The sequence below is a fragment of the Epinephelus fuscoguttatus genome, linkage group LG4 (assembly GCF_011397635.1).
Source record: "Epinephelus fuscoguttatus linkage group LG4, E.fuscoguttatus.final_Chr_v1".
NCBI classification, from domain to species: domain Eukaryota; kingdom Metazoa; phylum Chordata; class Actinopteri; order Perciformes; family Serranidae; genus Epinephelus; species Epinephelus fuscoguttatus.
In genome coordinates, this window is record NC_064755.1 from 5,767,203 (window position 1) to 5,793,584 (window position 26,382).

Consider the following 26,382-nt stretch of genomic DNA (forward strand, 5'->3'; position numbering starts at 1 on the left):
CACAGAACCAGTCAGTAAAAAACAACAAAACCACACAGTAGGGGAGGGTGGGTTTGTGGGAAAGATGGGGGCTGACTGGCAGAGGGGAAAGTGCATGGGGGCAGTTGCAACCTTACCGGGGCTTGCGGCCTGTCAGCCTGAGATAACCATCATAGAGCAGGGCTGGCAGCGTGTGGCTGACAGTGGTCCAGTACTGATTAGTAAAGGGGTTGGAGCGCAGATTGACATTGGGCCTTCTGAAGGCCTGCTCTAAGGGATTGGTCTTGAAGGTCATGTTTATACAGTACTCTGTAGGAAAAAGATACAAATGACAGGACAAGGAGGACACAGAGAGGACGAGATGAAGAAGAATGTGTGTTTCCTCCTCCTGTTGATACTAGGCAAGATGCAGGCCCTGAGGAATAGCTTGACCACTGCTAGTCTTTATCACAGTATGATGTCTGAGGTGCTGAAGATCTTTAAAGAGGAAATACAGCTACTTTAAAAATTCATACGTTATTCCTATGGTCTAAGAAAGTCAATAAATATTAGTTAACATGACCAACTCTCTCTCAACAAAAGCCAGAGTGCTATGACTCAAACTTATGATGCCATCAAGTAAAGTGTGAAGCTGCTCCACAGACAATGAGCTGCACTGAGACACTGAGGGGAATGTATGTAAAATATGGGTATATTTTCTGTCTCAGAACTGCTAACACTACAATTAGGGATGTCACTTCTGTTTAATTTTGCTTTCAGTAGCCCAAAACCCACCCAGTAACTAATCAGTTAATTTATCAGAAAAAAAACAACAACCCTGAATTGTGCCTCACAGTTGTACGCCTCTGCAAACCAGTCAAGCTGACACACATACTAACTTGCAATGTACATCCAAACCCCCACAATAATGAACAATGAAGGAATTCTAACAAGGATTTTGTGCTTGGCACATGGGAGAAGTTTCAACTGGGTGCAGTCTGCAATCTCCACTGCTACATGCCACTAAATCCTACACACTGTTCCTATAAACCGATGTCAGTTATGCTCATCTGACTGATTAAATCTGTTTTTTTGTTGTTTTTTTTAAAAATCAAACCAAGATAACATTTTCATGTTCATATATATGACAAACACACAGGTCCAAGAACACAGTCCTAGCCTATTAGCTCCCTAGACTTTGATACCGTTGATATGTAGATCTATTTGTACCTCTCCATGTGGTTGAGTAATGTGTACATGTACATTTGAGTATGTGCATGTCTATCTACAGACATATCACGAGGACAGTATCTCAGCTGCTGTCCAGGCTGTGAGAAAGCAGAGTGGGGCTGATGGCTTGAACCTCCTTATCAACAATTCTTCTATAACCAAACCAGCCATACTGGCATCATTATCTGCCACTGGGAGATAGGACATCATGAAGGTGTACGACACCGATGTGGTTGGACCATTTCTCATGGCAAACGTTGGTTTGTGCAGCAGGTACATCGACAGAAACAGATAACAGCATGTCGTGATGAACAATGGAGACTGCTGCACTCCTTGCAACATCTGACCACAAGACTGACTGTTAAAAAACACTGTGCATTTTTGGGCCATTGCAGACAAAAGATGATCAATGTGAAACATGGTGATATCTTTGGCTGTGGCTCTACAACGGTTGTCCTACGTCGCTCAGATGCTCAAGGCTGGCTGTTGTCACAGTCTTGCAGTCAGAGACAGCCTGGGATAAAATTCTGACGGTGTTAGAAATTTGGAAGGAGCATCTCACAGTGTGTTTGCTGTTATGAACTACGTCTACTAACCAACTAATAGAAATGTAGCATGAAATGACGCACTGGCACAAAACCCAAACAAACAGACGGATAGCAGCTTGCCATGGTGGCAAAACATGCCAAAAGAAATATGTGGGATTCCAGGAAAGAGGAAAACCTTGTCGAGTTGTGGCAGCAGAAGCCTTGCCTGTATAATGTGTCCTCCAGCTCTTCCCATGATAGCGTAAAGAAGGACGAAATGTGGAAGGAAATAGTGGCAGAGTTGCAGGTGCCAGGTGAGAAACCTGGCAGCTAGCAAACACACACAAACACAATGCAGTATGTAGTGCCCACAAAACTTAAGAAACACACCTACTTACATGGTGCAAAGACAACTTACAGTAGTTAACAATGGTAACAACAAAGTTAAAGGGGGTTTTCAACTCTAAATGGAGAGCTTACTAACTGGGGCAACTTTGCTAACAGCTTAAGACTTTTTACTTGATGATATCGAAAGTTTGAGACATACTTCTCTGGTTTGTGACTTTGAGAGAGAGTACCTGATGTTAACAAATATTGATTAAACTTTATAAGGCCATAGAAATAACATATTGGAATTCTGCATTTAGGTGGTGTTCTCTATTAAGTATCTCGATTTAAAGGGCAACTGATCCAGTTTACTTTATATACAATTCAGTGGCTAGCAGAGGTTTTTCAATGGGCCAACACCTGGGTTGGATTCCCAAACCATCTTCAGACTGAGGTCCACCTTAGTCCATTCATTAGGCTGACTGAGATGACCTTAGTGCTGACATTTTGGGAACCCAACTGAGAATATGAACATTGCAAGAAGCAAGATGTAAAGAGTGCAGAACCCATCAGTAATCCCCTCTATCAGCAGGAGATCAGCTGGGTTATACATTCTTTAACTCCCAACAAAACTGCGCACAAGCATTATGTAACACATTAGCACTGCAGCTACGACGTTAGGCTACTACACTAAAAGAAAAGTGACAGGACTAAAGCAGCAGAGGTGTGTGTGTGCACGTGTGTGAGAGGGGGGTGTTGGCGTTAAAACAGCAGAGGTGTGGCACATCCGAGTCGGCGATGACAAGGTTACCTGGGCTCTCGTCCAATCAGCCTGAGGTACAGATCATAGAGGAAGGCCGGAGCCTTGTGGCTCACGGCGATCCAGTACTGATTGATTAGGTGATTGGTTGTGAGATTAACATTGGGCCGACGGAAGGCCTGCTCAAGGGGGTTCCTCTTGAATGTGGATATTACATGGTACTCTAAGAAACAGAAGGTTGTTCAACACAAGTCATCAATCAGCAGTTCAATACATTTTTTTAAGTCTAACTGAAAGCTTTGGTAAATAAACCTTTCAAACTTGTCAAACCTTTTCAAAAAATAATGAAATCACCTCATCTGATAGCTGATGTATTTTACCTTGATTTATTACAGATAACCCAAATGATAGTATGATTCCCTGTGTGTGAGTGAACGTTTAACTGTATCAGAAGACAACATCATCACATGATGTACCTCACAAGAGGATGCAATACTTCCACTAAGATACAAAATAAATCCAATACGGAACTACCACGGAAATGCAGCTTAAATATATCAATACTGCTATGATGTTTTCAAAAAATACTTGAGCTTCACAAAGGCATTTGTTATTTGGCAAAACAATTTCACCAATGCTGTTGTAGAAATTTTTATCATGTAACAGGGTTTTCCTCAGCAGATGGAGCCCAGTTATCATGAAATTGTATAAGTTCAAGTTAGGGCTGGGCCTGTACAAACATTTTCAAACTGGTTAAATATTAAGTCCAACAATGGACTGGACAGGTATACCTAATTTTACCTGGTGTCGAACATGACTCAGCAGCCACTCCTTGATGGAACATGACACACTGTCCAAAAAGCAAGCGAGTGTCCCACTATTGCCTTGCATCACATAACATCAGAGCTCCCTGCTGATACTGAATCCGTTAAATATGTACTTCTGTTATGTCACGTAAACAAACCAGCTAGTGGTCAGCTGTGTGCTTTAGATCAGACTGGAGACATAACCACCTAAAAGATGGTTGGGTAGCCTTCTAGTTATCTTTTTTAACATTTGTACTTTTTAAGGAGGAAACCTTTTTTAGCATTGTGATATTTCCTAAATTGTCTCTGGCAAAGAAGGTTGTTAGTAGCGATGGTCATTTACCAGAAACTTATAGCTTCAGATCTCCCTCCAACCAGCTGCCACCTAATTAAGGTATTTGTGCAAAATAAGGAGGTATTGTATAGATACCTTGTACAGATAAATCAAATCTAAAATGTTGCCATATTTACACACTTTTAGTTTTATTGAGAGACTAACACTATCACGTCGACTCTTTTCACCCCCTTCCCCAAAAACCACAAACTTTTTAGTAAACAACCACTGCTCAAGAATTATAATTATTATAATAATTATTGCTTGAAGAATTATCTTTGAACATGTACTGGGCAAATTCCATCTGCTGTAGAAAATTGTGTGTTAAGACAGAACCTCTGTAGAACAGAGTCTCCAGAACAGCTACTAAAATGAACCTGGTGAGACTGTTATGCTAACTACAGTTTTCAAGGTCATGAATGAACTTGAGCCTTTCAATAAATGCCATTTGAGATTTACTGTATTGGATAGCAAGGTATTCTTGTTATCTTTTCCAACCCCTCGATGTAACAATGTTTAATAAAACAGGACTGCACAGCAGAGTACAACTTTCAACTGATGTAAGTGTTCGAAAAATTAAATCAGTCCCGCCTAAACAAAATGTGTTTTTATCCTAAATCCAGTATGACATCTCAAAAGTTCATTCTTCCTGCAATCATTTCAAAGGATGCAAACCATGACTGATTCCAATAAATGATGTAAAGGGTACCTGACTTTCATGGTGTATAAGTTGTACAAAACAATTTATGGCAGCACTACAGTTTTTAAACAAACCGGTGGGTCTATATTACTATTCTTAGGGTCAAGGACTGAATATCAATCATACGTAATATTACTAAAGGACAAGAAACGTGATAGGTTCTATGCCTATAGGAAATGTCAATAACCACCTTCAATATGTGCACGAATGTGTACCTTCTGTTTAAGGGTGGGGTTCATTCTCAGAAAAAAACAATGCTCCAACTACAAACCAGGATCCTTTAGGACATCTACTTTGGGTGTGGCAGGCAGTGGATCAGATTACAGTCAGAGTATGTCATTAGATGCCATGTTAAAACATACAAGCTGAAGCATCCATTGTCAGGGGCCTTTACAGAGGCTGTGCTTAGGCAAGATAAAAGGGGCATCATACCAACTTCCCCCCAATGGAACGGGTTGATCCCACCAGTCGTGCAGTTATAAACCAGGATGTTTTTAGACCTGTAATAAAAGAGAAAATAGTAAATCCACTGAATGTTACTTTCAAAAGTAGCATCAAAATTTAATATAACTTGACCAGACGATTTCTGTGAGAAGAAATGATCAAGTGCTTGTGACTCTCAAACCTGTTGTGTGTCTGTGATCCAGTGTACCAAGCTGCAGCCAGTGTGGCGTTGATGACCACGTCCACAGGCACCAGGTCAGCCACAGCATCATTAGATGCTCTCATTGTGCGCAGAATGCCCTTACCAGCCTGCAGGAGGTGAAAGACAGAATGTTAAAAGAAAGTTTCAGAGCCTTCAGATTAAGACTAAACTATAACACGTACCTACACATTGTAGTCAGTGAACTTCAAGTGCTAAAATAATGGCACAGTTCAACAACAATTCACTTCCCATTTATTTCTACGTACAAAACACATTGCCTTCTGATCATAAATTGACCACCTTCACTTTGCACATACTTCAATCTGATTAAAATTTGACATGTGAAATCCCGGAGCTCTCCAATGCCCAGCCACTTTGAAGAAGGAGGAGGGAGGATTGATCTCTCACTCAGGAAATACTGTTTGTTTTTATTCTGGTTTTATAACTGCACTGTGGCATAATGTGAGAAGCAGATTAAATATAAAAAAATAAAAGCTGTTTGGCTGCAGTGAGTGTAACAACAGTGACAGAGGTTAATGACAGTGAAAATGTTTGACAAAAAGCTGGATAATCTTTGCGGACTGCCATTGTTAGTCTGCTAGCTCCAATGTTTATGTTTACAACCATATCCACCACCATTTCCTGTCCCTCCTGTTTTTATAGTCACACCACAAGTACATTTATCACTGCATATTGGTCAGAGGGTCAGGGTATAAGTTAAATTATATGAGGCAGCACTTTATAATGCTTCATGGAAATGTAAAAGACAAACAAAAAAAGTTTCCCATACAGAAAGGGATTATTTTTCATTAAGAAAAAAAAACAGGTTTGTTTAATCTGTTAGATCTGTTAATTAGAGACTTTAAATGGTGATTGTGTGAATATAGCATCTCTTGTCTTCAATTTGTCATTCTAAAGACGTTCAAGATGCAGTAGGGAAGCCTTTTCAGGATTTTGGCGGCAGCTGCATTTGTTGCGGCTACAGTTTACGCTCATGTCTGTAAAAAAACAGAATGGATGCCACATGCATGCATGAGCCTGCGCGCGAACACGCACACGCACACACACACACACAAAGAGCACAGAATATCTATATAATGAGCACAGTTTCGAGATTAGTGTCACTAATTAAGTATCTGACCAAATGTCTCCCCTTCTGTTCCTGAGTTATGGTGTAGAGTAACGGCCAGAAAAGTACTGTTGCAAAACATTAAATCATCCATCCATCCATCTATCCATCCATCCATTTTCATCCACTTATCCAAGACCGGGTCGTGGGGGCAGCAGGCTGAGTAAAGTACCCCAGACATCCTTCTCCCTAGCAACGCTTTCCAGCTCCTGCTGGGGGACCCCAGGGTATTCCCGGGCCAGATGAGATATGTAATCCCTCCAGTGTGTTCTAGATCTGTCCAGGGTCTCCTACCAGTGGGACGTGCCTGGTACACCTCCAGCAGGAGGCGCCCAGTACGCATCCTGATATGATGCCTGAAACACCTCAACTGACCCCTTTCAACGCGAAGGAGCAGCGGCTCTACTCTGAGCTCCCTCCAGATGTCCGAGCTCCTCACCCTATCTGTAAGGCTGAGCCCAGCCACCCCATGAAGGAAACTCATTTCGGCTGCTTGTATCATTCTTTTGGTCACTACCCAGGGCTCGTGACCACATGTGAGTGTTGGGATGTAGATGGACCACTAAATCGAAAGCTTTGCCTTTCGGCTCAGCTCCCTCTTTACCACTATGGACCGGCGCAGTGCCTGCATCACTGCAAAAGCTGCCGATCCATCTCATGCTCCATTCTACCCTAACCTGTGAACAAGACCCTGAGATATTTGAACTCCGTTGCTTGAGGAAATAATTCTCCCCCAGCTTGGAGAAGGCAATCCACCTGTTTCTGGCAGAGAACTATGGCCTCAGATTTGAAGGTACTGACACTCATTCCGACTGCTTCACACTCGGCTGCAAACAACCCCAGTGCATGCTGTAGGTCACGGTGTGATGAAGCCAACAGAGCCACATCATCTGCAAAAGCAGAGATGCAATTCTGATGTTCCCAAACCTGACCCCTTCCTCTCCTCAGCCTCCCTTCGAGATCCTGTTCATGAAAATCACAAACAGGATCAGTAACAAGGGACAACCCTGGTGGAGGCCAACATCCACCGAGAACGTGTTTGAATTTACACCAAGTATGCAGACACAGCTCTCACTTTGGTCATACAGGGACTGGATGGCTCATAGCAGTGAGCCCCATACCCTGTACTCCCGCAGTATTCCCCATAAGAACCCCTGAGGGACACGGTCGTAAGCCTTCTCCAAGTCCACAAAGCACATGTAGACTGGATCGACAAACTCCCACAACCCCTCCAGCAACCTTGCAAGGGTAAAGAGCTGGTCTTCAGACTCTGCCCCCTCCCCGGTGGACGTGACGGCTGGGGTTCAGGAGGTCCTCAATGTGCTCCTTCCACCGCTTGACAATGTCCCCAGTTCGGGTCAACAGTTCTCCTTCTCTGCTGAGCACAGCCTGACACAAGCCCCGCTTTACCCTCCCATAGGCTTCTAATGGTCTGCCAGAACTTCCTTGAGGCCAACCGAAAGTCCTTCTCCATAGCCTCCCCGAACCCCTCCCACATCCGGGTTTTTGCTTCAGCCCTTCTGGCCAACTGGTACCTGTCTGCTGCTTCAGGAAACCCCAATTACCAAATTTTTATCAGATTATTCTTGAGCCCAAGTGGACCTTTCCCCAAGTTTGTGGAAACTCCCCTGAGGCCTTCTTGAGAGATTGCATTCATGAGATTGAGACAGACACAAGGTCAAAGTGACCTTGACCTTTGATCATCAAAGTCTAATCAGTTCGTTGTTAAGTCCAAGTTTACTTTTGTGCCAAATCTGAAGAAGTTCTCTTAAGGTGTTCTTGAGATAGTTGAGTAGTTAAGCTTATAGTTAGGGCTGGCTCAGGCTTGTCCTGTACCAGCCCTTAGTTAGGCTGACTTAGGCCTAGTCTGCCGGAGGACCCCTCTATAATACACCGGGCCCCTTCTCTCCTTCTCTCTCTCTCGTATCCTATTACTGCATCTAGCTAACCCGGCCATTCTGGATGTCACTAACTCGGCTTCTTCTCCGGAGCCTTTGTGCTCCACTGTCTCTCAGATTAACTCATATCGCAGTGGTGCCTGGACAGCGTGACGTGTGTGGTTGTGCTGCTGCCGTGGTCCCGCCAGATGTCTCCTGCTGCTACTGCCATCATTAGTCATTAGTCATACTTCTTCTGTTATTATACACATATGATTATTGTCACACATGTATACTGCCAGGTATTAATACATACTTTCAACATATTGTACCGCAGTAACCAGAACTATAACTATAATATTATTACTTTCATTAATGTTGTTGTAAGCTACTGTCATTACCTGCATATCTCTCTCTCTCTCTCTCTCTCTCTCTCTTTCTCTGTCTCATTGTGTCATATGGATTACTGTTAATTTGTTATGCTGATCTGTTCTGTACGACATCTATTGCACGTCTGTCCGTCCTGGAAGAGGGATCCCTCCTCAGTTGCTCTTCCCGAGGTTTCTACCGTTTTTTTTCCCCGTTAAAGGGTTTTTTTGGGGAGTTTTTCCTTATCCGCTGTGAGGGTCTTAAGGACAGAGGGATGTCGTATGCTGTAAAGCCCTGTGAGGCAAATTGTGATTTGTGATATTGGGCTTTATAAATAAAATTGATTGATTGATTGATTGATAGTACGTTCATGAGAATGGGACGTATGTGCGTATGAACGGACAACCCGAAATCATGAGACTCTCTGGCCACAATCCAAAGTATCGCCTTAAAATAGACATTGCGTTTTTTTTTTTTTGCCGCCAACTCAGCCTGTTCATGGTCGTGCTCATGCTCTTCTTCAGTGTATATGTTGGTCACTGCTGCACACCAGGTGGTCACCTGATCATGCGTGCTGCACACACCAGGATAGCTTGTGGGCGTGATGTCAACAAACTCCACACACTCTAGGAGAGGCAGTCTTGTTCACAGGCACACACGTTAACATTTACTTACATTAAATCGCAAACTGCAGCCTTTTATGTGGTTATGTAATCGCAAAGCCTGACATCGCGATTGCGATTGTGATTAGATTAATCGTGCAGCACTACTTTCAGTGCAGCTCAGCTAATCATGATCAAGGACTGGAACCGTCCATTTTAGAATACATGTGTGTGTCGGTCTGTATACAGACCGACACACTACATTTTTTTTTTTTCAGTACTTACTGCAATGAATATTCCACTTGGCCCATTGAAGTTATCAATCCAACCCTGGAAGAGCAGTCAGAGGAAAGAAGAATAAAATTAGTACTGAACCAAGGTGATTAAATGACAGATAACAGTTATTTTTTTTCTTCATAAACATCTGACTGTTTGATAACTGACTAGTAGCTTTGCTGGTTATATTCACTTAAATGCTAGAAGCCGCTTACTTCTCTTCACTTCATATAGTAGTAGATTTAATATACTGTTTTTTTAATGAAAAAATACTCAATTTCAATATGCTTTAATTACTATCAGTATAAGGGATCATATAGATAAATGCAACCCCAAATGCTTATAAACATAGACACAACAGTTCCTCTGCTTTCCACAGTGATTGGCTGGGAGCAAAGGTGTGCAGAAACTTCTTTTACTCCAAATTCCTCACATTCCTAACATGTTCACTGCTGAACTGCTCTGAATGCCTCTGTGTTGGCAGCAGAGAAGGGTTGAGGGCTTTCAGAGAAGAAACAGAGGGAGTTTGACAGATATCTGGGTGGTGTCCTGAGGAACAGCCGTAACAGATCTGTGGCGATCGATGGACTTTCTTCAGAGTTTTGAGGTTGCTTTAATGCTACCTATTAAAGCAACATTTTACTTTCTGTAAAGTGGAGGAAATCATTGTTTTAAGAAATCAATAAATAATCTCCTGGTTCACCATGATGACCAGCTTCTTACCCTATGATCAAAAGGTAGCAGCTCCAACATGTATGTGCAGTTTGACTTTTTCCACATGAACTTGTTCTAAGAAAGTATATTTCTGCCTTCAACACTTTTTAACAAAAACAAACAAACAAAAAAATCTTACAGTATGATTCAGCAGCCTGCCGCATATTTTAAAAACAGTACTAACCTAGAAAGCGCCATGATTTGTGCTATACTTTGCTCTTTCTGGTACCATTTCAACCACATCCAAAATAAATCTGGAGTACATTGGAGAAATTCTATTCAACATTGATTCTGTCCCTGGCACAGGGTTACAAAATCATGAAAAAGCAATGCAACACTACTAGCCTGAATCACTTACTGGGAAGGGCTCTTTCCAGCTGGCTCCAACTATGGAAGGTCTGACTATGGCTACATTGAGGTCTCCAGCCTCCTGCTGCACCAAATATTCAGCCAAGGCTTTGGTGTAGGTGTAGGTGTTGGGACGCTCCCCGATCAGCTTGGGAGTCAGAGCAGACACCAGCTCGTCATCCATCCAGCTGGACCAATAAAAAAAGAAACAATGTTAGTCTTATATTTGCTACATTTATTTAATCACCGACAGTACTAATTCAAAGCAATAAAAATGTTTCTTCAATCCTGTGAAATGAATTAAACCAGACATGCTTGCTGCTCTTTGAGGCTGTACTTGGGCACAGCATGCCAACATGCTCACTATGAAAACAGCAAAATGCTACAGGTATTATACGTACACCAATCAGCTAAAACCACTGGCAGGTGAAGGGAATAACAATGATCATCTTCATCATGTTCTGTTGGGAAATCTTTGGTCCTGGCATTCATGTTGATGTCTCTTTATATACTCCACCCACCCTAACACTGTTGCAGACCAAGTACCCCAGCACTCCTCAATGGCAGTGGCTCCCCAGCAGGACAATACACTACGCCACACTGCAAAAACTGTTCAGGAACGGCCCGACCTTCCCTCCAAATTCCCCAAATCCCAATCTGATCGAACATTCCTAGAACATGCCAATGCCCCAGAGGTTCCTCCGATCTACTGTGGGGCCTCCGTGAATCAGACTTGGCTCTGACCTGTCGAGGCATGGACACAGGACCTCTGGGGGTGTCCTGTGGTGTCTGGCACCAGGGCGTTGGCAGAGGATCCTTTAAGTCAACACCTTGAGCTACTTGTCCCATTCCTCGGGCCATTCCTGCACAGCTTTTGTGGAGTGTCAGTCTGCACCACCCTGAATTTAGAATCTACACTCCAGAGTTGGGTCGATTCCAGTTTTTCCAGTCCGGTCAAGCATTAAAACCTATTTGCTTTTACGCAAATTGGCTGAACCGGCATTTGTAATTATGACACTTTCTGGCAAATTAATAAATAGCCTACATCAGCAACCAGACCTCGTTGTGTCACAGCGCTAAATGCAGCTAATATCGCATTATTAATAAGCAACTAGTCCATACCCATTGGTAGCTTTGCCACCTTCTACCTATGCCAATCCTCAATGCCTATGTGCAGTTTCACATAGATTGGCCATGTCAGTGAGTAGAAAACCATGGGACAGAGTGACTGACTGACAGAATGACACACTGATAGTTTCCGTGATTATGTACAGCATACCATATCATGACTTAGTCATAACAAAAATTTGACCCCCCCCCCCCCAAAAAACATTCGGCCACAGGGGGAGCCACAGCGATTGGTCGCATTTTAACCATTTTTAAGCAGTTTTCTGTTGTTATAGTGCCACCCAGTTGCTAATTAGAGTTAAATTTCTCCAGTCACCTTGAGGCGTCCTGTTCTACACCACCACCACCACCACCACGTTTAGTTTAAAAATCAATATGGCGGTTAGGCCTAGATAAGAAATTAGCTCTCTAGCTCCCCCATTTTGTTTGATGGGGTCAATAATGGAGGGGTCCCCTCAGATTACGTGTGGGTCATATGCCTACAAAGTTGTGTGGTGATCGGTGAAACCCTTGAGATGTTATACACCTTTATGTGATGAGCCACGCCCTCCGCAATATTCATTGTCTTATAGCAGCTCAGTTTTAGTAAGTTTTCCAACTTTTGCCAAGAGGGAACTTTAGATATTGGTCCCTAGATTATGTTCCCAGAGTTTCATGCAGATCAGTCAAACTTCCTAGGAAGAGATCGATTTGAAGTGTTTTTCAAAAAATTCAAAATGGCAGAAAATCTATATAACTGGAAGTTATGGCTTCTTGTTGCAAATTTGTTCCTCATGAGGAGAGGCATCTCTGTGCAAAGTTTCATGTCTCTACGACATACGGGGCATGAGATATGCCCATTCAAAGTTTGCAATTTCAATCGGTTGCTATAGCGCCTCCCTTTGGCCAACTGATGTAATATTGCTTCATTCGCATCCTCCCATGACCCTCTACCACTGTGCCAAATTTCACATGAATTGACCAAGTCAGTGAGAAGAAAAACGTGGAACAGACACACAGACACACCCACAGACAGAGTTTTCGTCATTATATAGTAAGCTGTGACAATGTGATTAACATAATATTATATTCATACACACATTAACAGAGACACACGTATCCGACAAGCTGTGAGCACGGGCTGGCAACATAAAGGAGATCAAATTACAGTAATGGTGGAAGGGTAAGAGCAGCGCACGTTAGTTTGTGTGTTTATTGGACATGGCAGAGTTAAGTCTCCTGAGAAGACTAAAACTTTGCCAATATGGCAACATTTTGGATTTGAAACTGACAAAGGAGCTGTCCTAACTGGCTGCAGGTGATGCAGCGCTACCGTTGTGAGCTGAATTTTTTGGACTCCCTGTTTCTATTCATTCTTGCTGCATGCTTTGAAATCGCCGAGATGGATGAAATGGACGACTCATGGAGGTAAAATGAGGAGATATCTATAAGATACCTCCTTACTTCAGTACAAACTCAACTCACATGATGCGTGATTTATGCCTCTGTCGACTTAAAAGCTTACCCCATACCCTATAACATAGCCTGACGTGCATCTCCCCAGAAATATGACTACATGTGGTGGTGATGCAGAGCTCCTGTCTATTTTTGTAAGCTAAAACCATTTCCCTCAATGGAAACAAAGCTTTTATTTACTTTTATTTCACAGATAAAACAATAAATTGTGAAGACAATGACGCCTCCACAAAATAGCATTTTAAGTCTTGAAAGTCTGGCTGACAGTTGCTCGTAAATGACCAATGCTGCTAATAGTCTCTAAAAGTGATGTTACAAACAGGAAGATAGCAATTAGACTACTCAGCCATCTTTTACTTTGGTGATCTCAAGTTCACAGCTGATATTTACGTGATTTGTTTACATGATGTAACAGAGGTGCATTTAGTGTGGACAAAGAGCTCTGATGTTACACGATGTAACGTGATTGATGGACACTCGTTTGTTGACAATTTTGTGCCACTCGGGGGCGAATTCTGAGTCAAGTGCAACACCTAGAGGGAAAATTTGGTATATCAGTGTTTGTCATCATATCAAACCAGTCTAAACCTTGCTATACTCCAAGCACAAAAAAAGACCATCACAGAACATGACATTTCAGTCCATGACTTACTGCTCTCACATAAGATCGAGTTTCACCTAGGTCTTTATTTCCCTCCAAAAGGTCAATTTAGCTAAAATTCCACAGTCAAACCCAGCATGCTGTCTCTCTACACGCATCCACCCAAGTTCCCTCAAAACCTTGACACTACAATCCCTCAGAATCATTCCACTAATCTCTACTCACTCTGTAGGCTTCTAATGCTTTACTAATCTAGCTCAGCAGCTGAGACTGGCAGCCTCGACGACATTAGTGCTACTTAGCAGCTGTTAACTCTATGGCTAAGCTGCTATGCTTAGAGTATCACTGACATTAATCTTGATAATATACTCTTGCCTGTTTTTATGCATCAAGCAAACTGAAGAAATTAAAAATCCTTTTAAAAACCACCACAAACATAATCCCATGTTGCTGTGTACTAATGACAAAAAACACCATCCACACATCTGTATAGATAAACAAGGCCATCGACATCAACCATCACCACAACAGTTTGTTGACTGAGCAGTACACTGTTTATTAGAAAGAACTTACTCCAGAGAATCAATGAGTCTGCGGTAGTCTACAGGGGGAGGGTATACAATTTCCTCAATGAGCTCTCGGTCACAGTTAGCGTAGGCTGTGGAGACATGAATGAAGACCTCCAAGTGCTTCATTCTGTGGGCCAGAGCCAGCATCTTCTGGGTGGCCAGGACATTCAGCTGCATTGCATCTCTGAGAAAGGGAAAGGGAAGACAGAAAAGTTTGACATCTATTCGGTGGATGAAATTAACTGACCAAATAAAGCAAGTACATACGATCAGCAGTGTGAAGGACGCAAAAAATGTGCCAACAAACCTTCCTAAACAAATCACATTTTCCTGCAAATAAAGTGATTTGTTGAGGGAGGTGTATCGGGTATCAAGTATCCCTGTGTAGCTTGCTGTCACTGCTAAGGCAAGTTAACAACAGATCATAAACTGTTACCAATCGTTCAGGATCAGGAAGAAAGACAGAGATAAAAATGGTTAACATACAAAGTGCCATTAAAGAGAAACAGGCAGGAAAGGAAAGAACATATTCCTCATCAAGAAATCAAGATCAAAAAATCCAGCAAAAGTAAACAAGACAACAAAGACAACTCACTTGAGTGGCTCATTAAAGCGGATGGTGGCAGCACAGTGGAAAACAATGTTAATGTTGTCAGCCAGGATGCTCTGATCCTCTTTACTAAGATCCAGCTCTGGCAGTGTAAGGTCACTGTTCACTGCTATGATCTTCTCTGCAAAGTCTGGCTGCTCATCTTGCAATCTTTCAAACAACTGTGTGGGGAAATGATGAAGTCAGAATGATGCCCAAGTTACAGTACATTGTAAACTATAAGTATAGTTAGAAATTGTAAAGAATACATCATTTGACTGTTAATCAGTGTGCAGTGGAATATATTTTCATCAAAGAAAAGCTTCTGTTCACTTGCTTTCTGTTGGTAGTGTTAGTGGTGTATGGCTGATGGTAGAATGCCCTACTTTTGTCGGTTCCTCCTGCAACAAGCTCTCTATATTCCTCCTCTCATCTACAGACGGTAGAAACTGCAGCCACTGACAATGTAAGCATTGCCAACATACAGCAGCGTGTTGCACCAGCTGAAGGAAAGCCTGATCCAGTGTTTCAAATGTAAATGTCAACGCTAACTGCTTCATATCAGAACAAGCTTTCATTTTATACAACTGGTTTTGTCTGTCTAACATTAACTTTAATATTTATTTAAACTGCTAATGTTATGGTGTGAAGTTTTTCACTGAGGCGAGGATGTCTGTGTCACATAAATATGGTCATAACAATTATTCAAAAAAGTCTCTGGAAAACTTGCGTGTTGGAGACAAAATTCTGCTGAGGATGACACCTAAACAGTTAAAGCTGATGTTGGTAACTCTCAGCACAATACTGAGCATGAGCGTTAATTTCATTAATGAAAACTGAGACTAAACATGTTCAGGAGATGGCACCAGCGTCATTAAACACTAAGTGGAACTTTATCATGTACAATATTGTTTATGAAAAAAGACAAAACTAAAATGTAAAAAATAAGGGAACACTTAATGGTCACAGTAGAACACCAAGTCAGTTAAACTTCAGGGATATCAATCTGTTCATTTAGGAAGCAAAAGTGATTGTTAATCAGTTTCACTTGCTTTGGTGCAAATGAAAGTAACAACAGGTGCAGTGGAGAGGCAAAGGCAAGACAACCCCCAAAAAGGGAATGGTTTTACATGTGGTGGCCACAGACAGTTGCTCTCTCCTTATTCTTCCTGACTGATTCTTCTTTAGTTTTGTGTTCTGCTAGTGTCCTTGTCACTACTGGCAACATGAGGCAGTACCTGCAGCCCAGTCAGGTTGCACAGGTAGTCCAACTCTTCCAGGATGGCACATCCATACATGCAGTCACAAAAAGGTTTGCTGTGTTTTTCAGCACAGTCTCAAGAGCATGGAGGAGACACCAGGAGAAGGGCCATTACGAGGGGAGCCGCACAGGGCTGAAAAGGGGCATCAACCCTGCAGCAGGACCAGTATCTGCTCCTTTGTGTGAGGAGGAACAGGAGGAGCACTGCCAGAGCCCTACAAAATGACCTCCAGCAGGCTACTGGTGTGCATGTTTCCAACCAAACTGTCAGAAACAGACTCCATGAGGGTGGCATGAGGGCCTGGCGTCCTCTAGTAGGACCTGTGCTCACAGCCTAGCACTGTGCAGCTTCCTTGGCATTCGCCAGAGAACACCAGAATTGGCAGGTCCACGATTGGTGCCCCGCTCCTCATGGCGTGCCCCCGTTCTCTTCACAGATGAGAGCAGGTTCACATGTGACAGGCGTGAAAGATCATCATCCAGCATGTGCGATTTGGCAGTAGGTCAGTGATGGTCTATATGGTCTAAGCATATCCTTGTAGGGTTGCACAGACAGTCAGATCTTACACTGGTGCAGTAGGCCCTGAGTTCCTCCTGGTGTAGGACAATGCTCGCCCTCATGTTGCCGGAGACTGACTGTCCAGGAACTCACTGATGCCCTGGGAGGAGATCCCCCAGGGCACCATCCGCCGACTCATCAGGAGCATGGCCAGAAGGGAGTGCATAAAGGCACGTGGGGGCCATGCACACTACTGAGTCACATTATGAGTTGCCGTGATAAAATTCACACAATTTGGATCAACTTGTGATTTAATTTTTTTTTTTTTAACTTTGATTTTCAGTGCAATTTTAAATCCAGCCATCAGTGCACTGATGATTTGATTTCCACTGACTGTTGTCATGTCATTTTGTTCTCAACAAATTACACAATGTACATCAGTAAAGATATTCAACTTGAATAATTCATTTATCAAGATCTGATGTAAAATTTAAATGTTCCCTTAATTGTTTTGAGCAGTGTAGTTATAAAAAAAAAAAAAAAAAAAAAAATCAAATTAAAAAAATAAAAACCTCTTTAATTTTCATGATAAAAAAGAGGAGATGAAATACTACAGACTGGTCAGTAAATACAACTGTTGGTTAAGCAGTTAGTTATGCAGTTGGAGGAGGGAGAGACAGTGTGTGAGAGTGAGAGTGAGAGTGACAGAGCGAGAAAGAGAGAAGCATGTGGGTCAGTGAACACGTCAGTTAGACGCTGGAAGGTGTCTATGCGCCCGTGTGTGTGTGTGTGTGTGTGTGTGTGTGTGTGTGTGTGTGTGTGTGTGTATGTGTGTGGGGCATGCGTGTCATCCAGTGTCAAGTGTCAGTTATATGCGGGAGGATTACAACTAAGACTGTAGCTGGACAAGTAATGATTCCACCTGTGTTTTTCATCAAATATGATAAGATAAAATCTAATGTGAAATAAGCGGGGCTGCCCCCTAAAAGTCAGAGATCTGAATGTCAGTTGGACACCACTCCGTCAACTCAGACTCACTCAAGTCGAGCAGTATTTCTTTCTTTCTTTTGTGCTTGTCAGTGTGCTGTGCAGTGCACTTCTGGGAACATTTTGGACCCTAGCATTTGCTGTGGAGTAACGTTCTTAACTTTCACAATACTCTTTGGTACAGAGGAGGACTGACTCTGCACCATAAGGCTCAGAGATAACACTACCTTCTCTCTTTTGCTTAGCAGTGCAAAATTAAGAGCTCACAGGTTCTTAATACAACAGTCTCTTGTTTGGGTTTGATTTCTAGTGCCGAAAAAAAAAAAAAAAAAAAAAAAGGTGTTGCATATTTCCAATCAATCGTTGGCACCGTTAGCTTGCTCACTATATTGCGTTAATGCCACTGTCACTCCCAACCAGGGCTGTTTCTGAGTAGTATCATGATACCACAGCGAAAATGAGGCAGATGTGCCTTTTGTCATTTATAAAAAGATAAATCACTTTTCTATAATACATCAATGATATTTCAATGGAATAAATTACTTATTGACTTATTCATACTTCAAAAACAGCATCAATAAGTGATTAATACAGGGGGGGATCAAAATAAAATAAATAATAAAATAAAAATCAACCAGCCACCCTCCTCCCCTGACAAGTAAAGAACAGTCCCTAAAGTCCAGTGAGGTTTGTGGACCGTTACCTGCCACATAGCGAGAAATGTGAACGGCTTGTTTCTCCTCTGACACATCACACCTGTGTGCCGCCACAGCTCAGCTGTTCAGGTATTTCTGGGCAGTCATGAAATCAACAAAGAGGAAATTATTGGACTTGGAGCCGGACTTCCCTGTCGCCAGTAAGCCTTATCTTGCGGCATATTTGACAGGAATATGGCGTCTGTGACCCCCATTCAACCCACAACTGGCAGGATTCGCCTTTCGTTTCTGCTGCTGGTTGAAAGCTGTACTTGCATAGCGTGCTGAATGATTTGTTTTGCTTGCGCAAGAGGGTGATTGTCGCAACGGCGCATGGACAATCTTGCAATTGGACTTTGAACTTATCCCACAGTAGCGGTACCGTGAGGTACCGTACTACTACGGTAATCCAACAATGCTAGCGCGAGGTGGCAACCAATCATGCGGGACATGGTCTCAATTTGCGTGACGCATGAAAAGAGACAGAAATGCTGTGCAGTCCTGCACAGTGAGGGACGTCTGGTCACCCTACTTAGCCGCTCGCAAGCAGCAGCTAGTAGGGGACCCCATTAGGGGGGATTCCAACATGTTGTCATTGTTGCAGTGTCTATAGGGGTTCCACCATATTGTCATTGATATGGACCAATGTCAGCCGTCACTAGGGGCCCCCTTCCAGCTCGGGGCCCTATGCAATTGTCTAGTTTGCCTGTCCAGTTGCAACGGCCCTGCTCCCAACATCCTGCTGAACCCACTCGAACTTTATATGGAAAAAAACAATCGTCAAATATTCATATTGAACAGCCAAAACTGATTTAACTGTCAGAATTCTGAGTCAGGTACAGCCCTCACTTCTCCTGGAGAAAAGATAGAAGAAAACTTTCCTCTCACTCTCCATACATCTGCTCAGGGAAGGTGTGCATTATAGATGTCATCTTAACTCTATGCTACAACCAGCTTGTTTTGGTGCAACTTGTATTTAAGTTGCAGCTTAATTGCCACACCACACTCTAACTCACCTATGTTTAAATTTACACATGGCTGGTGTAACAGGCTTCTCTCTAGCTCCTCCTTTACCCCCTCCAACACTCATCAGATCATGCCAACCTATCGGCAACTTCTCACCTTAGCATTGATCATGTCAGCAATGCGTGCCTGTGGGCTCTGACCAGCCTTTGACCTGACCATCACATAGACGCCTTTAACTCCTGGGCAGGACCTCAGCAGCTTCTCCAGCAGCACCTTTAACAATGAGCAAGCAAGAGGGACAAAATCATCTTTTTCTCTTTGGACTGTTGAGTAGACGCACACCACCTAGATTTGTTTCCTCTTTTGATCCATTGTAGAAGCTGAGAGAAATAAAATAATGTGTTACATCAAGAGTGCTTCTTCCTCCACAACATCTGAACAGACTCAAATACATAAAAACCACACAATGGCTGCTGTGTTTGGTAGAATAGGGCAGTAACAGGAAGACCATAGGAATGCTTTGCCACATTTATTGTTCTCAACAAGAAGGTATTTATGTATCTGCTGTTAAACTAAGAATGTCCTTACTCATGTTCTCACAGTACAACACACAGTATTCAGCATACAATATAAGTGTCAGAGTTGTGACTGGTGGAGAGTCTTCATTCTTCCTGCTTCACTTTATGGTGTGAATAGAAGTGAAGCAGCAGACGTGTGAAATCTGAAAATTTTATATGCATAGTGTGTAATATGAACTGAAACTGCTCTGACGAAAGGCTTTAAGGGTAACTTTGGTATCTTCCAACCTATACCCTATTTTTCCATGTTTTTTTGTGTCTATGTGATAATGGGAACAACAGTTTTTGACACTGGTCCAGTAATGAGAGCAGGCTGTGATGTAATCCCTGCTGGCAATAACACACCATCAACAAACGTCCATTAAAAGTGACAGGCTCAGATAGCTATTATAAGTGTCTTACAACTTATGGACAGGATCCCTACAGACATAGACCTTTGTCTTTAAAGAGCAAAATCCTTTTTGACAGACCCAAAATTGCAATTGCCAAACCCACCATACTCCATTAGAATAAACAGCAATTTTGGTGTGTATAGAGCAGCATATGTTCACATCTACCTGGGTGAATTAAGGCTTTATTTCAACCAAACCAGAGCTGGTGACTGTTGGAACATTGGAAGACAACAAAGATAGCTTGTCATGGTATTATTTTGCTTCAGTTGACTTAAGTTAAGTGTGTTTTACAAAAGGTAAATTGATGGTGGTCAACTGCTGACAGGAATTATACTGCAGCCCGTTTTTCCGCTGCGGCAATTTCAACAATACTGGACCAATTTTTTAAACCATTGTTCCCACTGGTCACAAAAACATGAGAAAATAGGGTCCAGGTTTAGAAACACCAAAGACACCCTCTAAACTAGCATAAACCTGTGTGCTCTAATAAAGCAGCAGGAAGTGCAATGTGTCACTCATTAGCTTGTATCTCAATTTGTCATGTTGGAGTGAAACGAACCCCCTTTCTAGTAGGGATGCACCGAAATGAAAATTTGTGGCCAAAGCTGAAGCCGAATAATATTAAACGCTTAGCCGAATACCGAGTACCGAATACTGAATATTGCTGTTTAGTTTTTCATTAGTTTTTGCAGATGAACCCCCTCCAGATTAGTGTTGTCACAGTACCAATATTGGGACCCACTGTGCGATACCAATGAAAATATCACGGTTCTGTGTAGTATCACAATATCACAGCAAAAATATGGCAGATGTGCCTTTTGTCATTTATAAAAAGATAAATCACTTTTCTATAATACATCAATGATATTTCAATGGAATAAATCACTTACTGACTTATTCATACTTCAAAAACAGCATCAATAAGTGATTAACATAGGGGGGATCAAAATAAAATAAATAAATAAAATAAAAATCAACCAGCCACCCTCCTCCCCTGACAAGTAAAGAACAGTCCCTTCATAAGTAAAGAACAGTCCCTAAAGTGCGGTGAGGTTTGTGGGCCGTGAACGGCTCGTTTCTCCTCTGACACGTCACATACCTGTGTTCGGCTGGCTCGGCTGTTCAGGTACTTCTGGGCAGTCCACACACCAAGAAGAGGATATTATTGGAGCCGACTTCTCCTCGCCGGTAAGCCGATGGCCGCCGTATTTGACAGGAATACATTACTGTCTGTGTCTGTGACCCCCGTTCAACCCACAATCGGTGGGATTCGCCTCTCGTTTCTGCTGGTGGTTGAAATCTGTAGGCTGCTTGCACAGCGTGCTGAATGATTTGACGCCATGGCCACACTGCCTGCAAAGCGCAGTGCACCGAAATTCTCACGCGAGCCGGATCACCTCCGTTCACATCAGACATTTCTCCACGCCAGTCGTCAAGCGATTTTGCTCCCAGCTGTTGTTTTTCCATCATGGGTAACTGCCCGGCTTGACACATTCGCTCGCGGCTCTCACAGAAAATAGACCAGACGCCAAATTGATCGCTGCAGGGCCGGCGGCGGAGCTGCGCGGCCGGTGTGGATGACACAATCAGTTAACATGGGTGCCGAAAGGAAAGTGGCTTCACTTCTCGGTGCTTCGAGGCTATTCGCGGTGCTTCCGCGGGCGGTGTGGCCCTGGCGTAAGCCTATTTTGCTCGCTCAAAACTATTTTTAGTCGCAAATGCGAATGCGGTGATGGGCGGATCGCCACACTGCCGACATTTTAATCTGCCCGTCATGGCACGCTGTTTGATTGCGTTATCAAAACCGCGCTGCTATTATTCGGCCTTGCTTTTAACTTATTCCACTGAATACCGAATGTGTGTTTTTTTTGCAATATTCGGCCAAATATATTCGGTTACTGAATATTCGGTGCATCCCTACTTTCTAGACATGTTCCCCCTCCTCTCGCTTGGTAGCTCAAATTGTTGGGTTCAGTTATGTCCTGCTGGTTACTTGCCAATTCAACTACTACTACTGTACCTTGCCCATGAAGCCTGTTGCTCCGGTGATCAGCACACATTTCCCTGCATAGTATTCTGGGATGTTCACCATGATGTCTGTAGTCCTGTTGCCTGAGCTCCACAACACCACTCCACCTGCACAGACAGGACAGAAATTTAAAAAGACAAAAGGGAGGATTACAACTGTTGGATCAACTTCGTGCCTGAACTTGTTCATGAGGTGTTTCCCATGTGGACTCGAAGATGTCAATCTGACATGACCTTGAGTGAAACAAAGGTTTGCTGTAAAAGCAAGTCTAGAGTGCAGCTTGAAAGAAAGTTAAGTCTTGAGGAGACGCCAGTATTGTTTAGCTTGACCTTGTCAAGAACACATGAAACAGCAAATTGACAAATGTTCAAGTTACTGTATTAGGGATGCAGCCCTCCATGATCAGAAAAAAAATCATCAAGACAGAAATCTGATACAGATTCTTCTGTACTGAAGCAGTTGTTGGACAATATTTTGCATACTGTTCAATATCTTTAAATATGACAACAATAAAGTGCGAGATGGGATGATGTTTTTTTGTGGGCTGACAAAGAAGCCAAAAGGATTCTTCCACTGGATTTGGATTATTGATGAAGATAAGCTCTTTGGCAATCAAAAGTCTGATACTTATGTTTTGTTCAGCAAGATAATCTTCACAAATAAATGCCATATTTATGATTTTTGAAGCATAATTGCAATCAACAGAAGTAAAAAGATAACCTTAGATTATAAACAAACTACACTATGGGCACATGGCTTCAACCTCGCCACCACAAAATGACTGCAAAACCGTCCTCAGTGTGATGACATTTCCTGACGTATTTTATGGTGTAGTATCATCCATCCATCCATCCATCCATCCATCCACCCGGGGTCGGGTCGCAAGGCTAGCAGGCTGAGCAAGAACTCCATACATATCTCCCCCCAGCAATGCTTTCCAGCCCATCCCGGGAACCCTTAGGCGTTTCCAAGCCAGATAAGATTTATAATCCCTCCAGCGTGTTCTGGGTCTGCCCTGGAGCCTCCTACCAGTTGGACGTGCCCAGAACACCTCTAATGGGAGGTGCCCAAGAAGCATACTGATCAGATGCCTGAACCACTTCAACTGGCCCCTTTCAACGTGAAGGAGCAGCGGCTGTACTCTGAGCTCCCTCCGGATGTCCAAGTCCCCCACCCTTTCTCTAAAGCTGAGCCCAGCCACTTTGTGGAGGTAACTCACTTTGGGTGCTTGTATCCATGAACTCATTCTTTCGGTCAGTACCCAAAGCTCATGACCATAGGTGAGGGTTGGAACATAGATGGAAAAAAAATCAAAAGCTTTGCCTTCCGGCTCCGCTCCCTCTTCACCACGACAGTCCAGTGCAGTGCCTGCATCACTGCTGAAATCGCACCAAGCCACCTATCGATCTCTCGCTCCATTTTACCCACATTCATGAACAAGACTCGTAAACACTTGAACTCCTTTCTTGGGGCACTTATTCATTCCTGTGATTCTGTACTCATTCCTGCAGCATTCTGTAAGTGTTCATTGTTCTTTTTTGTCAAAGACCTTTATTCTGGTCAGGGTGAAAAGCCTCTGAAGCAGCATTTTTACATGAAGTAGGCTACTGACTAATACTTGCTCCTGAAACCTGGCACTCCCTAGCCTTCACAAGTGCATCAACATTAACTGTGCAAAGTCATGCAGCTGGCCGGACTGGATCTTTTGCCGGCCGGCTCTGGCCCACAGGCCGCATGTTTAACACCACTGGTCTACGCACTACTGTATGTGACCTTATCAGTCAGATTATGTTGGTTTTTTAGTAGAGTGACACCGCAGAGTTGATAACAGGCCATTCAGAAGATAACTCATCTAATCATTAACTAAAGGTACTTTCTACACGGATGTATCACAGCACTTATCCATCCAAATAAAGTGCAACACACGTCTTCTATTCACATTTACAATCATATACAGCCACAACTTAATATTGCTTTACGTAATACCAACCTTTTAACACTACTTGTTGGAAGAAACTGCAGTAGTTTGAAATGATAAAACCTGCAACAACATGGCCAATACCATACTATTTATCTATTCATAATCCTTTAATGTCCTGCATGACAACATGCTAAACAATGTTTTTCAAAGGTTTGAACAGGAATATCTAAATTCTGTGAGCAGGTGCAGATAAATCATGAAGAACAGGTTAGTGCCTGCTACTAGGGGTGTAACGGTACACAAAAATCACGGTTCTGTACGTACCTCGGTACACAAGTCACAGTTCGTTTTTTTTTTCGGTACAGTAATGAAAAAAAATAGACAACTATTAAATATCTTTTACTTAATGGTAACCTTATTAAAACATACCACCGCAGCAGTTAACTCTTTTTACACAATTTTTGAATGAAACAAATATATATAAAATCCTGCTTTTTCACATTGTTTGAATGAAAATAGAAATATAAAAGTGAAAAATAAAATCCTGCTGTTTTTTTTAAACACATTTTTTGAATGAAAAATATAAATTTCTGCTTTAACAGTTTTATTCAATTAAAATAAAAAGTATAGTGCAGCTGGTCAGCTTTAAAGCCTGCTCAGATTCAGTTTTACTAGGAACTTACTTAGCTTTCCCACTTTGTTAAAGTGCAGTAAACAAAACATGCTTATATCTAAAGTGCAGCTTAAACAATTTTACTTGTTCGTTGTTTAGTTTTTCATTAGTTTTTGCAGATGAACCCCCTCCAGATTAGTGTTGTCACGGTACCAAAATTGGGACCCACTGTGTGATACCAATGAAAATATCATGGTTCTGAGTAGTATCACGATATCACAGCGAAAATGAGGCAGATGTGCCTTTTGTCATTTATAAAAAGATAAATCACTTTTCTATAATACATCAATGATATTTCAAAGGAATAAATTACTTATTGACTTATTCATACTTCAAAAACAGCATCAATAAGTGATTAACATAGTAAATAATAATAAAATAAAAATAAATAAAATAAAATAAGAATCAACCAACCACCCTCCTCCCCTGACAAGTCCCTTCATAAGTAATGAACAGTCCCTAAAGTGCAGTGAGGTTTGTGGACCGTTAGTGCCGGAAAGAGAGAAATGTGAACGGCTCGTTTCTCCTCTGACACGTCACATACCTGTGTTCGGCTGGCACGGCTGTTCAGGTACTTCTGGGCAGTCACGACACCAAGAAGAGGATATTATTGGAACCGACTTCTCCGTCGCCCTGTAAGCCGATGGCCGCTGTATTTGACAGGAATACATTAACGTTACTGTCTGTGTCTGTGACCCCCGTTCAACCCACAACCGATGGGATTCGCCTTTTGTTTCTGCTGCTGGTTGAAATCTGTAGGCTGCTCGCACAGTGTGCTGAATGATTTAAGCCTATTTTGCTCGCTCAAAACTATGCTCACAAATGCAAGTGCCGTGACGGACGGATCGCCACACTGCCGACATTTTATTCCGCCCGTCACGGCACGCTGTTTGATTGCATTATCAAAACGCCGCTATTATTCAGCCTTGCTTTTAACTTATTCCACCGAATACCGAATGTGTGTTTTTTTGCAATATTCAGCTGAATATATTCGGTTACCGGTTAACTAGATATTTTAAATGGTTCGGCTAGCAAAAACGGAATTAAAATTAAACAAAATAAAATAAAATAAAATGATATCCTGCGCCCAATAATTCGGTACAGGGTTGCGCTGAACCGAAAGTCGCGTACCGAACGGTTCGACACAAATACATGTACCGTTACGGCCCTACCTGCTACTGCTGCAGTAACACTTGGTATGAAATTATTCTTTGGGAACATAAATCATCTTGTTCTGCACGGGCAACTCTTGACTCATTTCTCTGCATGACAGAAAGCCTGTTCTTGTGAGATACTTAGTGTCCACAGTTGACAGGATTTCAAAAGAGTTCTGTACAATCCATTTTAATCAGTTTGAAACCAACAGTTTACAATTAGCCATCTGGGATACTTTAGGTTACACTGAAAAAAGGATTTTTAAAAAAAGGCAGATGAAG

At 42.4% G+C, this 26,382-nt stretch overlaps 1 protein-coding gene across 3 annotated transcripts in view; it reads right to left on the bottom strand.

Annotated features, from left to right (window-relative positions):
* Positions 1–26,382, bottom strand: part of far1 (fatty acyl CoA reductase 1) — a 51,629-nt gene that overhangs the window by 13,185 nt on the left and 12,062 nt on the right. Inside the window, exons 2-11 of one of the 3 annotated variants that reach the window (XM_049574469.1) lie at positions 25,491–25,596; positions 22,344–22,459; positions 19,510–19,626; positions 14,952–15,127; positions 14,361–14,540; positions 10,614–10,791; positions 9,551–9,595; positions 5,268–5,395; positions 5,075–5,142; positions 2,854–3,025 (exon numbers count right to left, since the gene is read on the bottom strand). In XM_049574469.1, the coding sequence (XP_049430426.1) occupies positions 2,854–3,025; positions 5,075–5,142; positions 5,268–5,395; positions 9,551–9,595; positions 10,614–10,791; positions 14,361–14,540; positions 14,952–15,127; positions 19,510–19,626; positions 22,344–22,415 (1,136 nt within the window). In that variant the 5' untranslated portion in view covers positions 22,416–22,459; positions 25,491–25,596. Of the gene's footprint in view, positions 1–116; positions 289–2,853; positions 3,026–5,074; positions 5,143–5,267; positions 5,396–9,550; positions 9,596–10,613; positions 10,792–14,360; positions 14,541–14,951; positions 15,128–19,509; positions 19,627–22,343; positions 22,460–25,490; positions 25,597–26,382 lie in introns of all 3 variants that reach the window. The other 2 variants (XM_049574467.1, XM_049574466.1) reach the window with 2 other exon arrangements.